Source organism: Phalaenopsis equestris, unplaced genomic scaffold, assembly GCF_001263595.1.
Source record: "Phalaenopsis equestris unplaced genomic scaffold, ASM126359v1 Scaffold000752, whole genome shotgun sequence".
Lineage (NCBI taxonomy): Eukaryota > Viridiplantae > Streptophyta > Magnoliopsida > Asparagales > Orchidaceae > Phalaenopsis > Phalaenopsis equestris.
In genome coordinates this window covers 105,355-122,341 of record NW_018165192.1, presented here as the reverse complement: position 1 = coordinate 122,341, position 16,987 = coordinate 105,355, and the positions used below count along the sequence as shown (strand labels likewise).

The 16,987-nt window shown below is 39.4% G+C and overlaps 1 protein-coding gene across 1 annotated transcript; it reads right to left on the bottom strand.

Annotated features, from left to right (window-relative positions):
- Positions 1-5,981: 5,981 nt before the first annotated feature.
- Positions 5,982-11,941, bottom strand: LOC110030686 (probable 1-deoxy-D-xylulose-5-phosphate synthase 2, chloroplastic). Its single transcript, XM_020733530.1, is given in 11 exon segments — positions 5,982-6,429; positions 6,543-6,827; positions 6,904-7,185; positions 8,289-8,357; positions 8,359-8,606; positions 9,649-9,940; positions 10,591-10,862; positions 10,947-11,097; positions 11,187-11,351; positions 11,431-11,586; positions 11,730-11,941. Coding segments are annotated over 11 exon segments (2,151 nt in total). The 5' UTR covers positions 11,814-11,941; the 3' UTR covers positions 5,982-6,282.
- Between the last annotated feature and the right edge of the window lie 5,046 nt (positions 11,942-16,987).

The window sequence follows — 16,987 nt, the reverse complement described above, 5'->3', positions numbered from 1 at the left end:
TGTTAGATTCCTTAGTGCCACCACCACTGATTCAAAGCCTGAAGCCTACAGAAGAGCTATCATTGTATTTATGAGTCGGATGAGAGGCTGCAATCTGAGAGGAGGCAAGAAACCAATATCCCATCTACTACACGTGTCGAGTGCTTCACAGTGCTGAAACTAGGTACCCGATTATGGAAAAACTAACTTTTGTTTTGATTATTTTTGCTAGTAGGCTTTGATCATATTTCCAGATGCATCCATTCTGGGTCATCACAGACCATTCATTGAAGTTTGTTTTCACTCAATCAGAGAACTTCAGACGACTGCTAAAGTGGGCTATAAAATTCAGTGAATCAACAACACTGAAGTTTCATGGACGACAGTCAAAGCTCAAGCAATCGTCAATTTTCTGGCTGATTTCTCCATAACAGAAGAACGTGATAAAGGAATTGTAACTGGCGACATGAAGTGGATCCTATACGTCGATGGAGCCTCCAAGCAGACAATAACGGGGTTGGGGTTGACTCTGAGTCGTTCGATCGGAGAACATCTCTACTAGTTGATCTCGGTAGAGTTCGACATCACAAACAACCGGGCGGAGTATGAAGCGCTGATCATCAGACTTTGCTTAACCTATGAGATAGATAGACGCTCGGGATCTCCTGGTGAGGTCAAATTCCTTACCTAGAGGCCATGAAGGTAGCGATCGACAAGACCAAAAGTTGGGTGGATCCATACATCAACTACCTGGAGACTAGATAAATAGAGAAGAGCATCAAAGATCTGAGCCACTTTAAAATTAAAGCCGACCTATACATGTTAATATAAGGAAAGTTGTTCAGAAGGTCAGTTACCTCGGTATACTTAAGGTGCTTGAAAGAAGGGGAGGTTCAAGTTGTGTTTTGAGAGGAACATTCCGGAGAATGTGGCAGCCACTCTGGACGGAAAACTTTGCCCTACCACGTGCAACCGCAAGGGTACTTTTGGTCGATACTCTTAAAAGATGATGCAGAATTCTCAAGGCAATGCGAACAGTGTCAGAAATACACATCCTTGCATTATCAGCCGGCGCAGAAGCAACGACCGTTAGTCAGTCATTGGTTGTTCTCCATGTGAGGACTAGACATTTTCGGGTCTTTTCCTCCATCTAAAGGCCAGAGGAAGTTCCTCTTGATGGTTATCGACTATTTTTCAAAATGGGTCGAAGCAAAGCCACTCACTCGAATCGATGCAGAGGCAGTTTGAAGTTTCACATGGTCCGATTTGATCTGCAGGTATGAGCTACTGCTGGTCATTATCACCGATAATTAGACTACTTTGCAGCCCAAAGAGTAAAGGAATTCTGCATGAAATAAGGGCTTGACTTGAAGTTTGCTTAGGTCCATCACCCTAGAATGAACTTGCAGAATTCTGCATGAAATAAGGGCTTGACTTGCTTAGGTCCATCACCCTAGAATGAACTTGCAGACTAAGACGGCTAACAAATTTATTTTAAACCTATTAAGAAAGAAGTTCGAGGGAGTCTAGGGAAACTAGGTAGATCAGTTACCGTTAGTGCTATTAGCAATCCAGACAACTCAATCAGCAATCGACCAAACTCTGTTCATGCTAACTCTTGGAATGGAGGCGGTGCTACAAGTCGAATACGATCGTCACAGCTAGAGGGTGGTCACAACCTCTTTATTTGTTGAGGAAGATCTCACTAATTGACAATAAGCTAACATCGAAGGGGCAATGTTGGCACTTGACTTCACAGAGAAAGCACAAACCAAATCGGTGCTTTGACAAGAGGAGATGAAGAGGCAAACAACACGTTACTTCAACAGACACATTCGAGAGAAGGTATTTGCCCCCGGAGACTTAGTCTTAGAGAAAGCCGACTTAGTCGTCCGAGGGAAATCTTTCGGAAAGTTGGACCAAACATGGAGTGGACCATACGTGATTAGTCGAAGAGTTTCTCGGGAGCTTACCGACTCAAGAAGCTCACCTGAAAAGAGCTCTCCTGGACTTGGAGCGAGGACGATTTTAAAAAGTTTTTTTCATAAAGGAAATTCTTGTGTATATATAACAAAAGGGGTTGTCGTCACCAATATGTAAAACATATTTAATTAATGAGATTTTATTTTTACTAATTTTATGCGAAGGAGTCAAATGTCTTTCCAACGCTCGGTAAACTCGATCAAATTGATCGAGTGATGGGTTGATTTTCAAAACTCAAAGATGCATCGGACAACCATTTCTGTCGGAAGATGATAACAAAACAAAGAACAAAGAAACAAAACACAACAAGAATAAAAAGATAAATTTATTCATTCCAATTGAAAGTTACAAGACACTTCCCATCAACAAACATATCAGTTACTCATTTTATATCTTTTGACTGAGACAACACCTTCGGAAGAGCAAAGGCCTTACGAGGGTTGCCAGGAGCTGGGCTCTTTCAAACATCATCATTCGAGTAAAAACCCTAAAAATCACTGTCGGGAAGAAGAGAAGAAAGCTCGGTCATCATGGTCAGCTACAGAAGAACATAAAAGTTCATTTCCTTAGGCAACACACCGTCGGGCGAATGTAATCCTCTTTTGGAATATGTTGGACCTATGCTTCATCCACGGATCATCACATCCGCCATAAAAGGGCCATCAACGACCGAAAACCTTGCGAGAAGTCAGTTGGCTTCTTTTTTCCAAGAATTTCGGCTTCGTTACGTATTCTCTTCGCTCGGCCTCAATCCAATCTCTTTTGCATCCATGAGCTTCTTTAATACGAATAAGAAGCAGAATGCAACCGGTTCGCCTGACTCCCGCTCTCTTCTAAACTTCTCCCGTGAAGAGGTGCAGTTCGAGAAAGAGAGAGGAGAAGCTGTCATTGTCGGAGGTGTCATGCCCTACTCTTGGACCGTTGGGATCCAGGGATCCAAAAACCTCCGAACAACTGGCGGCGACAGTCGAATGAATGTACTGACATCCCGGGAAAATGGACTCACCACCACCATTCCAGGAAGCCCACTACATTCGTTCGCAGAAAGGATCACCTATCGGGTGTCTACCTTGACTCGGGCGACGTTCGACACCCGAATTGGAAAAAATCTATCCCTTTGACACTCGACTTGAAGAAAAAAGAAACTGAAGTGTCAGGGCCTTGAAGGTCCATCGACACCCGTTGAAGAAAGGTTTTCCCCGCTCCTAGCCGAATAGAAAATCAGGCTATCTCACCAAATTTTTGCAAAGCCAGTACACTTGATGACATAGTAAGGAGTTGGAGAAATTCTCCCCCTTTTAACTAGAAGGAAGGTTCAACAATATTGAATGGGACCCAACCGCTGAAACGCTTGAGGGCCCACTTAAGGATGACTGCCCAACACATTGAAGGAACGTTTCGACAGTTGATTTTCTAAAAAAGGAAAGAGTTGTCACATTCAAACAGGCTTTTAAAGCATCCCTTAGCCGGAAAAGACATTAATTCAATGGGCCCATTCCCGATATTCAGAGAACTGAGCCCAAGCTGGCTTGTCTCAAACATTGTCTGATAAACTCGGGGAACTTACAACGGTAGAACAAATGAAATCGGATGGAGATCACAAGATGATCAAAAGGCTGAGCCATCCCTCGAACTGGACACCGCTAAAAGACCACTGGTCAGGACACATGAGGCGTTCTCTCATGCTTTCTAGCGACAAGATCCGTAAAAAAGACACAGGGTCCCTCAAAAGTCCTAAGTGGACACCCTCTCGGGCAACAACAAGATCCCTGCCTGACGGATGACAAAGGGTTAAAAGCTCGATCGAGCAGACAAATTCGGTGTAAGTCCTTGGAAGTCCACAAAGATGACCACATAATATTACCGTGAGACCCAACGATTCTAAAGACACCGATCGACTAATCGATCGCCCCAGGAGGTGGGCAATCTGTTGGGAAATTTAAAATGTCTTCCGGTCACGGGTTGACATTGTTTGTACAGTAGATTATCTAGGATTGACTCTCTTCCAGCTAGCGACAAAATTCTCATCAGGGCAGTGAAAGTCGCCCCGAAAACCTTGATCATCATCCTCTTAGGTAACAACAAGATCCGTGCCTGGAGAAAAGATCAATCGGGATTGATATACAATTAAAAGACGACATGTTGTCAGCACACGGGAGAAATAAGAGTTAATCGACCAAAGCACTATGACTAAATCGATTTCTTAGAATCCATGGGACTACCTAAGAGCAAGTCTCTCTAAAGAGTCGATGTCTCTGGTAAAATAAAAAGTTTCACAAACCAAAATAGCATAAATAATTATAAGAAGGCAAAAATTCTCTTTTTTTTCATATAACATTAAAAATACAACCATTTTAATTTTTAAAATTGAAATATACCTTTTCAAAGCATGTTATGGTGGCATGCAGGTAAAAATTGATGACGCCAAAATCTTGTGTGCTCATAAATTCACAGTTGCATAATTATATATTAACTTCTTAGTGTTGTACGAAGGTTCGACACACACACACACACAAATAAAAAATTGACAGATAAGACTGAATGTGCTTTTACGTGGAAAACCAGAAGGGAAAAAAAAACAATGAGACTTGGCTATGTTGAAATGATTCCACTATGTCGATAGAAGCTACAAAAGTTTATTGGTCTTTGAATAGCCCAAAGAAATGTTACACGAGTGGTACAAAACTTTCGCTAGAGGAGTAGTAGAAAACACTGGGGAAGTGCCAGCAACCTATTTGCAGTGAAAAAAAGCTCGCCTTAAGGGCAATGTGCCAAAAAATTTGTTGCTAATGTCTTTGTTATCAATGACCAGATGAAGGTGATAGGGAAGTGGTGATGTTGGTCCAGCGGTGACGGCGGCTAGAAAATGGTGGTCTGATAGTGACGACGACTCCATGGAGGTGGCCGATAATGGTTGGTGGTGGTGATGGATCAACGGTGGTAGCTAGGCAGTGATGGTGTGACAATTGTGGAGACTCAATGGTTGCAGATACGACAGTGGTTATCATTCTACTTTGCATTGCTTTTACTTGTAATATTACATTATTAAAAGGTAATTCTATTCACATGAAAATTGTCACGGCAGATGACAATGTGACTTCATTGATGTTTATTAATTATGTTGTCTAAATTAATGTTTTGCTCGATTCAAATTTCTGCGGTATATATATGTGAACAAATTTTTCATAAATTAAGAGGACATAAATTGATTCTTGGAACAAATAATTTTTTAATATAATAATTTGGTCATGAATAATTTCAGCAAGAACTTGTAGCTTTGCGGCACTAACCAAAACCAAAGTCAACCAACAATCTTTTTCGCAGTTTTGTCTGTTTGGGTAAACTGCATTTTGGCAGCTTTTTCAAAAAGCTTTCGTTGAAATCTGTGTTTTCTTACCACTCTTGATTAGGTGCGATGAAAACTTTATAGTTGTAGCCTTACTTAAAAAAGAATTGTAATAGCCGCCGCAGCTTTTTGAGCATCAGATTATTATTCATCAACTTCACAGTTTTTTTTTAATAAGTTGCAACTACCCCAAACAGACCCTTAGTCGTAACGAGACAAAAATCGTTATGTGAAGATTTTAGGATCAATTTGAACAATTTTCTATCTGTTTTGAGTTTTAGACCAGCGTCATAACTCTATTTAAAGAACTATTTTCTAAATTTTTTGTAGTAGAAAGTGATTTTTTTCAACCTCGACTATTAATATGCGATGACTGCAAGAAAATTGTTGTCTGATTTTTAATATATATATATATATATATATTTATATATTTATAATTCCTACCATTTTTAAAACACTATAGTCATTCTAAACAGACGCTCAATCGTCTCAAATTCTAATTTTAGATTCTGCCCCAAGAGAAAAAAAAATAAACACATAAAATTTACCAAGGTGATTTACCTTGAGAAAAAATAATTGTCATTTGGCACCCTTATCCTTCCAAATTAAATAAAAAAAAAAGAAAACTAATCAGAAAAAAACGATACCACTAAAAGTAAGAATGATTCCAAGCTGAAGAAACTTCCCACAATATTTATTTATTACTTTTCCCGACCCTTATGATCAATACAGTAAGACAACTGAAGAATATACAAATAGGGAGGCATATTTTGAACACCAACCAACGCAAGATTTATGCTCACAAACAGCCGATAAGGAAAGCAAACAACATAAAATGCACCATTTACTCTGTCCCCATTATCCACACCAAAGAAAGACAGAATAAACAAATGCATCTGTTGGAATCCATTTGATTATGCAATCAGACCGTTAGATTCTACAATTATTTCTTCTTCTTTTGAATTTAGGGAACTTCACTTCACATGTAAAGCTTCCTTTGGCCTCCCCAAGAGGGACAAGACCGTCGCCATGATGTGGTTCGAAGAAAGTCCTGCTTCATCAATCTGATCTTGTGGTGATCCATGATCTATGTATCTATCAGGAAGAACCAATGATCTCAACTGCAGCAGTAGAAATAATTGTTGTTGTTAGAATAGGAATAAGAAATTTTTCTTTTTTTTTTTTTTTTTTTTTTGAATTCTACCCCTGCCTCCTCAAGGAGAAATATTTATACCTTGAGATGGCCATCAAGGAGACCATCCAAGCTTAAGAAATGAGTAACATGAGACCCAAAACCTCCAATAGATCCTTCTTCAGCTGTGATCAGAAACTCATGCTCCTTTGCCAGTCTTCTTATGAGATCGACATCCAGAGGCTTGCAGAATCGAGCATCGGCCACAGTTATCGAAATATTGTGATCTCTTAACCTTTTTGCAGCCTTCAAACAGTTCTGAACAATAGACCCATATCCGAGAATAGCGACTCGAGTTCCTTCGACGAGAACTCTCCCCTTTCCAATCTAATTAACACGGGGCAAAGTAATATTGAGCTTGGGAAGCAGTTATGAACAGTGGTTATATATATGAAGGATTTACCTCAAGAGGAATGCCTTTGTTTCCAGTAGGAAGGGGAACTCCGACTCCGTTTCCTCGAGGAAATCTGAAGCAGCTTGGTCTGTCATCAATGGCTGCTGCTGTTGCAACCATGTGCATGAGCTGGGCTTCATCAGATGGGGCCATGACGATCATATTTGGCAAGCAAGCCATGTATGTGATGTCGAAAGCTCCGCAATGGGTTGGTCCATCGGCACCGACGAGGCCGGCTCGGTCCAATGCGAAGCGGACGGGTAGCTTCTGTAAATCGACATCATGTGCCACCTTGAAGAGTAGACACATACACATGGGTTTGTTAGATGGCATGGTTTGTGTAGGCGGAAAACTCTTGAAGTTGATAATAACTTTAAGATATTTTAATCTCTACGGCAATGTTTGGTGGCATACTATTAGCAAGATTTAATCATGAATTTAACTTCAGTTCAACCAAATAAAAAAAAATGAAAATTAAAACCAATGTCCCACTAAATCGAATTTTCTTGCATTTCGCCTATTAAATCCATTATTCTGTCATCACCAGCGAGCTCCTCTCTCTATGACTGAGTTGCATCCAAACACTGCTTAAATTATATAAAATGAAACACCCTTTTTCACATGTATAAACTTCATAATTTGGACATTGGGATGTCATTTTCATATAGGAAAATATAATGATTGAAGTGATAAATATGTAAAATTGTAAATGCATAAGAATTTTGTAGAATGTTGGTAAATCCCCCTTTTTCTTAATGCAAAAAGCGGCTTTTATTTGAAATTTTGAGAATTTCTAGTACAAAGCGGATAAATGGGTGAAAGAAATGAAGCCTAAAGCTTCCTTCTGAACAGAAGAAGTGTGGGATGGATAATTTCCATTTTATATTTTTTATAAAATTTATAATATGCATTTTGAACCTTGAATGATTAACTAATCATGTTTTTTTTGACTTTTTTTAAGTTTATTTTTTATGCAAAACAAGCACAGAAAGCTTAGTAGAACCTGAATTACCTCCCAAAACAAAAAGGTAAGCTGTCATCTTCAAATAGTAGTAAGGAAAGCGAATTAACTAAATTATTGCCACCATTATAGTTTTGAACAGAATACAGTAAGGGCCTACTTGGGTGTCTGTAGTTTCTGAAAAATTAGATTGTAAAATTGTAGCTGAGAAAACAACTTTTTATAAAACTGCAATAAGAATTATAAATAAACAATTCCAAAAGACCAAACAACGACTTTATTAATAGACTAGGTTGAAAAAAATAGTTTCCCATCACAGAAATTCCAATAAAATAGCAAGAAAATAGTTTCTCAAACAAAACTATACTACGATAACCATGATGACGACTAAGCACAACCCAAGCAGAGAAAGTTCTGTAGCAACAGTTTTTACCTGATCATAGCCTCTTTGGAGGAAAGATGAATATATAGCACAGAAAGGCTTGTGAGCCCTTCGGTAGCCAGGTAGCCAGACCTGCAGCGAAAGTAACAGCATGCTGCTCTGCAATTCCAACATCAAAACATCTTTCAGGGAACTTCTTCTGAAAATAATTAAGTCCTGTGCCCCCTCCCATAGCGGCATGGATGGCCACAATCTTACTATCCTCTTCAGCTTCCCTTATAAGCGATTCTGCAAAGTACTGCGTGTATGAAAGAGTGGCTTGCTTCGGTTTCTCCTGTTTCCCTGTCCTCACATCAAACTTAACTACACCTACAAGAAATGAGAATGATAAGTAATGATACAATGATGAAACATATCTGAATCTATTGATTAGTGGTCTTCCATGCACAATTGCAAATGAGAATCAACCACTTAGAGTGAGATAATTACCCTATTTATACTTGACTTTATATATTTTATTTTAACTCATCATTAAAAGTAAAATAAACACTTGATCTCTACACAATATAAATTTTATGCGCAAATATTAAGACCGTCGCATAAGTCAAATAATTAATTATTATGTGATCACAATTTTAATATAACTATAAAAATTTAAGATATCGCATAATATATAATTATCATATATGGACCTATATAAAAAAATTTTCGAACAATTATTTCATACAATTAAAACAAAGTTAACTCGGGATGTGTTTGGGATATCGGTGTGATGGTTGTGCAGTGCCTATGGGTGTAAACGAGTCAAGTCAAGTTCAAGCTCAGCTGGAGCTTGAGCCAGATTAATTTTATCGAGCCTGAGCTCAAGCTCGAGCATAAGTCAATGAGTTGGAGCCGGCTCTTATAAAGTAGTGTGATAATAAAATGACAAATAAAATGAACAATTAGGAGAAAAATACTATGAAATCATTTAATATAAAATAAAAAATATTTTTTAAAATATTTTTAATACTTTAAATATAAAGTCTTCAAATTTAATATATTTTGAGTGTGCATATTTTCTATTAATATTTATTTAAATGAGCTGGCTCACGAGCAAACGAGTCGAGTCGGGGCTAGCTTAAGCTTGACTTGTTAGCTCCTCGAGCTCAATTCACGAGCCACTTATCGAGTCGAGTCGGCTTAACCCTTACATCCCAAGCGGAGCCGCACCACAATTTTTTGTGTTTGATAAAATTGTATTTGCCTTCTTTTTCAAAAAATTATATTTTGCAACCTAAACTAATTAAGTGGTGGTTGTTAAAAAAGCTATGGTCTAACTTTTAAGCAAAATAATTGTAATAGTCATCGGAGTCTTTTGAACATTAACTTTTGCAAACCATTGGTTTCGAGATAAAACGTGAATTATTACCATGCATTTTATCGGCGGCGGGCCCGGCCGGGGGGGGGCGCCTTTCTTTCTCGCGGTCCAAAGAGGGGGGAAGAGGGACATGGATGAGAACTGGGCCAGGAGCAGGCATGGACTTCACCTTCTGCAAAATTGTCACCAAATGGTCGACGTTATGGCCGTCCACTGGACCAATGTAGTACAATCCAAGCTCCTCAAACAGTGAAGATCCTGAAGCGCTAATCATTCCTCTCGCATATTCATCCATTTTCGCGGCAACTTCATGCGTATGTCCACCAATTTGCTTCGTGATGCTCTGCTCAAATAATATAAATTAGAACAGAGAGAGAGCGCGAGCACATGTTTTGTTATAAAAAGTAAAAAAAATGATTTATATTCAAGTAGTTGCACAATATTTGAAGTTGATTTTTGGCCTGACAGCCATGAGCTCCACGCTCTGTATTTTTTAAATATTAAACAGAGCCAAAATTTATTCGGATTTGAAATTAACAGCGATATGTGCCAATAAATCCGCGATGGCCATGATTCGTCAGAGTTCGATTCACACACTAAATATTAATCTTAATGCGCTTGAGACTCATTTTTCCAAAAAAAAATAGAATGAGGTTAGACCAGCATAAACTCATTCCTTGCAGGCATCTTTTTTCTTCTTGCTATTTTTTTGTCGTTTACATGCATTAATTACATAAATCACCAAGTACATGTAAAAAAAAAAAGAAAAGATTTTGATCTGTGAGCAACATGATGAAAATGAATTCAAGGCTATGCTGATAAAACTGTGATTTTTAACAAAACATCAAGATCCCATTTTGGTTGCTTTTAATCATAAAAAAAAATGCTATAATGAAACTGGTGAAAAAATTTTGACTCGATTAAAGGAATTTGTAGATTTTGAAATGAAAATTAACCTTTTTCTTAAATTCAAAAAGACCTTAAAATGATCACCTTTGCGGCTTCCCGAAGTTTTCTGAGCTTGGTGCTAGACTGGAGCTTAGAGAGGGCTCCGCTGAGAGCTCCCACCGGTGGTGCAGGCCCATCAATGGTGGCCGTCGGAAGAGATACTTGTTTGTTATCATTGAGCACGATTATGAGATTGGAATCCAAGAAACCTGAGTTGTTCATAGCTTCATAAGCTTGTCCGGCCGTCATGGCTCCATCTCCAATCACAGAGATGACATGGTGCTTCTTGCCCAACAAATCCCTCCCAACCGCCATTCCTAAAAATACATCAATTACTAACTTTAATGGAAAAAAAGGAAAAAAAAAACTTGAATTTGATAAAACAAAGCTATCATACATACCAAGTCCTGCAGAAATGCTTGTAGAGCTATGACCAGCCCCAAAAGCATCGTAGATGCTCTCTTCCCTTTTCGGGAAACCAGCAAGCCCAGATGTCTGCCTTAGAGTTAACATCCTTGACCTCCTTCCTGTCAAAATTTTATGCGGATATGCCTGCAAAAATTTAATGTTTTCAAACTCAAGCGCTGTGCGCTGACAGAAAAAATTTAGACAGAATAATGAATGGTTCCATCTTCTGCAACCTGATGGCCGACATCCCAGATGATCTTATCATGAGGAGCATTGAAGACATGATGAATTGCCACAGAAAGCTCCACCACTCCAAGACTAGCGCTCAGATGCCCCCCGGTTCTAGACACTGTGTACACTATCTCGGCTCTTAGTTCTGCCGCAAGTTGTTCTAAATCCTACAGAGGATAGATTCATCAAAGAGGAAGGGAAAAAGATGATGAAAAAAAATAGTTTCCATGTGGAAAAACTGAGTACATTAACCGAGAGATTCTTCATGTGGATGGGATAGTTGATGGTATCCAATAAAGGAGTCTTCGGCTTCTCCCCTGAGAAATCAATCTTCCGCTCACGCTTTTCTTTTCTAACTACAATCTCCTGATCCCCATCGCCGCGCCCTGCTCTCACACAAACCTGAAAAAAATTTGATCTTTTTTTTTGTTAAAAAGAGAAGCCAAAAAGTGAAACGGGAAAGGGATGGATATAAAAGGTTTTATTTTCCGCAAGCTCAGGAAGGAAAGTGGAGAATGGTGGGATCTTTCTTGTCTTAACAATACCTGACGCCGAAAGCCGGCGGTAGGTAAGATAGCCGGCTGAGAAAAAAGGCAATTGGGGGCCATTGGTGATGTGCATAAAGCCATTGCAGTAAGGAGACTACGTCGACGAAGGAGACGAGGAGAGGAAGGGTTGAGTGGGTTGTGAATAGCAATTGAATTAGAGGAGGTGATGTTTTTATAGGAGAAAGTTGCAGAAGTGGCGCTAGTGGAGGAATGACGAAAGTAGTGTTGGGATTCCTCAAAGAATTCCCAATAACACTGCCGAATAGATATTTTCTGAAAAATTTAAAAGAAAAAAAACACAAAACTATATGACTATACATTTCGCTATATAATTCAAAAAATTTTATGAAAGAATCATAATTTTTTTGCATATTCATGCAAAGAAATTTACATGATGCTTCACAATCTTTCTTCTTCGATCCGATGTGAACAACACACGCTAAGATCTCAAAAATCTTCCTTTTCTTCTCCTCTCATGAATGAAAATTGGCTTAAAATTGAAAATCTCGATTTAACTGCTCCTGGGTGTTAGGGCTGTCAATTTGACTCGTTGTTCGTGAGCAGCTCGTGTTCGGCTCGTTAAGCAGCTCGTGTTCGGCTCGTTAGGCTTAACGAACGAGCCGAACACGAACAAATTTTTAAGCTCAAAATGTAAACGAGCCGAACACGAACAACAGTTTGTTCGCTCGTGTTCGGCTCGAAATGGCTCGAAAAAAAAATTATATGACTTTTTATATAACAATATATTACATATATTATTTATATAATAATATATTATATATATTTATGTCTAAATTTAAATCATAACACCTCATATGACAATGTGGTTAGTGTCTTCTTTTGTATACATTTGATCCAAGGTCGAATCCCACATTTTACATCTATTTTTCTTAATTTTAGTTTAGCGAGCCAATTTCGAGCCGAACACGAGCCGAACACGAACACGAATATTTAAATTGAGCCGAACACGAACACACTGTTCACGAGCCGATTTCGAACACGAGCTGATTTCGAACACGAGCTATTTCGAACGAGCCGAACACGAGCCAAGCCTGAGCTCTCAAAAGCTCTGCTCGTTTACAGCCCTACCTGGGTGTTTATGATATGATATACACCAGTTGATGTGGTACATATATAAATCAAACAGGAGAACAATCGACGAAGAAAAAAATAGAACGAGAAAAATCACACCCGAAAAGAACATACAGATTTATGTGATTCGGCAAATTGCTTACGACCACAAAGTTACAGAGGATTTTAATATTTGAGGAATTTGCACCAGTCGATCACCTCGACTTACAAGAGAAATATTTCATTTCGTTGATGTCTCTTCTTCTCTCTATGTTCTTCTCTCTCTACACCGAGATACATCGAAGAAACACTACACCGAGATACATCGAAGAAGATAAACATACAAGAGAAATAAAACAAATTTCTTCTGTCACAAGCTACTAAGAAGAAGTCAAGGGAGAAAAATCTCTTCTTCTTTCTTCTTCCTTTTGCTGTAAGAAACTACCTCTTGCACTTCTCTTCCTTCTATCCTGAGGAAGCCCAAGGAAGAACACCAATCATGACTTCGAAACCCAAGGAGAGTCATCCGAAGTTTTTTATCGCGAAACCGGGCGACGCGGGAGCGATAGAGCGGGAGCAAATCGCGTAACCGTAAGGTCGCGGTTACAACCTTTCGCGATCTAGGTAGGCGGGAGCGGGCGCTTCGCGAATCGACGTCAGACATAGACGGGGCGGGAACGGGAGATCGGTCTCCAGCATAACAAATCTCCAACTTGGAGATCGATACACAGGCTACAACGTCTTCTTTCTCTAACTGATATCCTCAACTGGCGGTGTTGCCCTTTTTCTTCAAACATGAATCCTCAACCATGAATCCTCCACCATTAATACTCCACTATGAATCATCAATCTCTACAACTCAAAGCATATATCTTCACTTTAGAAGTCTAACTGAAGTTGTGCACAACTTCAGCTTCTTAAGAGTAACACCATTAGTCAACATATCATTAATGTCTAAATAGTCTTGCACCTCCAAGCTATCTCCTGAATTACTCTTGTCTCTATTTACAACTCCCACTGCATGGACAATATCATGCCTCTGCTGAAAGCTTTTTTTCAACAAGTCTAGTTTTATACCTCTTACTGTCACCACGCTCAGTCTTCACCTAACACACCCACTTGTTGTGTAATGTCTTCTTCTTTGGTGGAAGTTCTGCCAGCTCCCACTTGCTCAAACTTTCATCTTGCAAGATTTCATCATTGCTCTGTAGTTCTCCACTATATGTGGAACAATAGGAATGGGTGCCCCGGACCCACTATCCTCTTCATTTCCATCATCAACAGAACTATGAATTGCCAGCAATATTGCATCTTATACTTCTTCTGATACCACATTTGCGCTATCATTCTCAATCTTCTTGGGATTCCCGCAGTTCCTCTTTATGTTGCTAGCCTTGCCACAATTTCAGCAGATTGTCTGTTGACCAGAGTTTGATTTTGATCTCCCTCTATTTGATTTCATGTCTTGTCATCTCTCTCTGAAATCAACATTCAATGTTGAACTCGTACATGAGATCTCGCCAGAATCTTTCTTGCGCACCTCCTCAGCCAAAATCAAATCACGAATATCATCACATTTCAATTTAGATTTACCTGCAGAACTGCTAACTACCATCCACCATCCCTAACTACCATCCTCATGGCTTTCCAATTATTTGGCGACGATGCCAACAATATCAGCGCATGTATCTCATCATCAAAATTAATTTCAACAGACGATAATTGATTGAGAAATATCTTCCACCATCTTCAAATTGAATAACTTCTTCATCAAGCACACATTGTTATTCACCGATGGCTTTTCATACATACCTGATAAGCCTCCCATTAGATCTGACGACGTTGTGTGCGACGGACCTCGATAGGGTCAATTGAATAACCCTCAGAACTTTTCGATCCAACAAATTCTATTCATCCTCATCCATCCTTTCAGGTTTTTTCTCCAATAACGGAAGATGAAGTTTCTCCCCATACCCCATAGAGGTAGTCCTCTATCTTGTATTCTCCAATAAATAAATTCTGTGTCATCAAATTTCTTGATTCCTAAAACCTTCACTTTAGCTGCAACCATCATTCTTCCTCAGATCCGAACAAAGCTATGATACCAGTTATTGATGATATGATATACACCAGTTGATGTGACATATATATAAATCAAACAGAAGAATGATCAATGAAGCGAAAAATAGAACGAGAAAAATCACACCCGCAAATTCCATTCCATTTCCCCATCCGGCGCAATCAGAGCCGTCCGTGTGATACACGCGCGATCCAACGACACTCGGTCATCGTCCCCAATAGAGCCAACTCGCAAACCGTCCATATTCTAGGCATATTATCTAGCTCGATACTCAATCAAATTAAGTGAGGTTTGTTCCTATAGATTCGTCTTGACTAGGAAAACATATTCATACGGTTAATCAACCCTTAAATCAACTCTATGCACATGAACAATCAAATGAAGATCGGTTTAGGGTTAAGTTTCAATACCTTGGTCCAAGATGGGAAGCCTCGATTGGATGCTTGTGGAAGCTTTATGGGGTCCCAAGAGCCTAGGGATGGAGCCTCAAGCAGTGGTGAATCGCCTAGATATGATTTCGACCAAAGTTGATTTGGGGTGTTGGTCAAAGTTCACCTTAAGGTGCTATGGTGATGGGGCTTTTGTGGGGGATCTTCTTCTCTTGATGCGGGGATGGTATGGGTGCAATCAATTTTGATTTGGTGGAGGTTTGGTGAGTGTTCTCTTTCAACCTAGTGATTGGGCTCCAGAATTGGGCTCAAGCAGTGGATTTGAGTGTCTAGGGATGGTTGGGTTGAACTCAAGAGGTCTTAAGAAAGCTCTGGGAGCAATTTGACAGAGTCTCCCCAATGAATTTCAAGCTCTCCTCCTTTAGCCATAGAGGGTGGGTTTAAATAAAGGGAGAAGGTGAGGCCACCAGGAGCATTTGGTGGGTGCCCTATGTTGCTCATGTGGATGCCAACGATGTGCAAAAATCCAATTGGGATGAGCCAACTTGGATGGATTTAATTTTGAGTTTTGGCCATGTTGGAGCTTTTGATTTTGGGTTTTCCGGCCACTAAGGTGGCTGACCGGCTAGGGAGGGGTCACCATCCAACTCAGGGAAGTCAGGGCTTGGTCTTGGTGAAGTCAATTGGGGTTGGTCATGTGTAAAGATATGAGATTGACACAGTATGAGAAAAGGGCCATTTTGGGTCAAATTGGGTCAATCATGGTTTGGGTTGGGTTCAACCACCAAGGTTAGTCTTGAGCTGAAGAGGATCAGATGGGTTAGCTAAATTGGTGTAGAGAGATCCCCATCCAAGTGATTTGGCTAAGTATGAGGTATAGAGGAATCATTAAAAGGGTTAAAAACCTTTTTAAAGAAGTTCGAAAGTGGCTTGTCCCCTTTCCATTAATAGTTTGATGATGTGGCAAGACTCTCATGGCTTTTCTATGACTTGAGAGTGGCTTCATGGCTTGCATGTGGCTTCGTTAATTTTCATGAGGAGGGATTTTGGATTTTTTTTGGTATTTTTGGTGAATTTTGGCTTGATGCTTGATTTGGAATGCTTTGATTTTGGATTTAGAACTTTAGGAGTGAGATTTAGAACTTTATAGAACTTTAGGAGTGATTTTGATTGAATGGATGATGGGGATAAAATTCATCATGTGGGCTTTTAATTGAATTTAGGCTTTTTGGAATGACTTAAGGATTTGGGCTTTTAAAATGGAAATTGATTTTGTGCTAAAATTTGGGCTAATTGAATGTTGAGTTTGGTGTAGGAATATGTCATGAAGAATTTGACAAAATTTCAAGTGATTTTGAGTTGAATTGATGGGCTAATTTGATGAATTTAAGCATATGGTCAAAATTGGGCCTTTTTTTATTTGAAGAAATTAGACTTACAATTGAGTCAAATTAGGCTTGAATTTTGTTTAGAATTGAGTTAGGGATGCTGAATTTTGATTTGGAATTGAAATTGGACAAGATTGGGTTCAATGGGGCTAAGATTGGGGTTATTAAGATTGGGGCTAATTTGAGGACATTTGAGCCTTTAAGGTCAAATTGGGGCTTTTGGTCAAATTGAGTCTGTCGGCACTATTTTTGGTGTGGGGTTTGCCCGTAAGAAGCTGTCGGTCATCGGAATTGAAATCCCGTTGCCCGCTTCGGAAGGACGTTTTA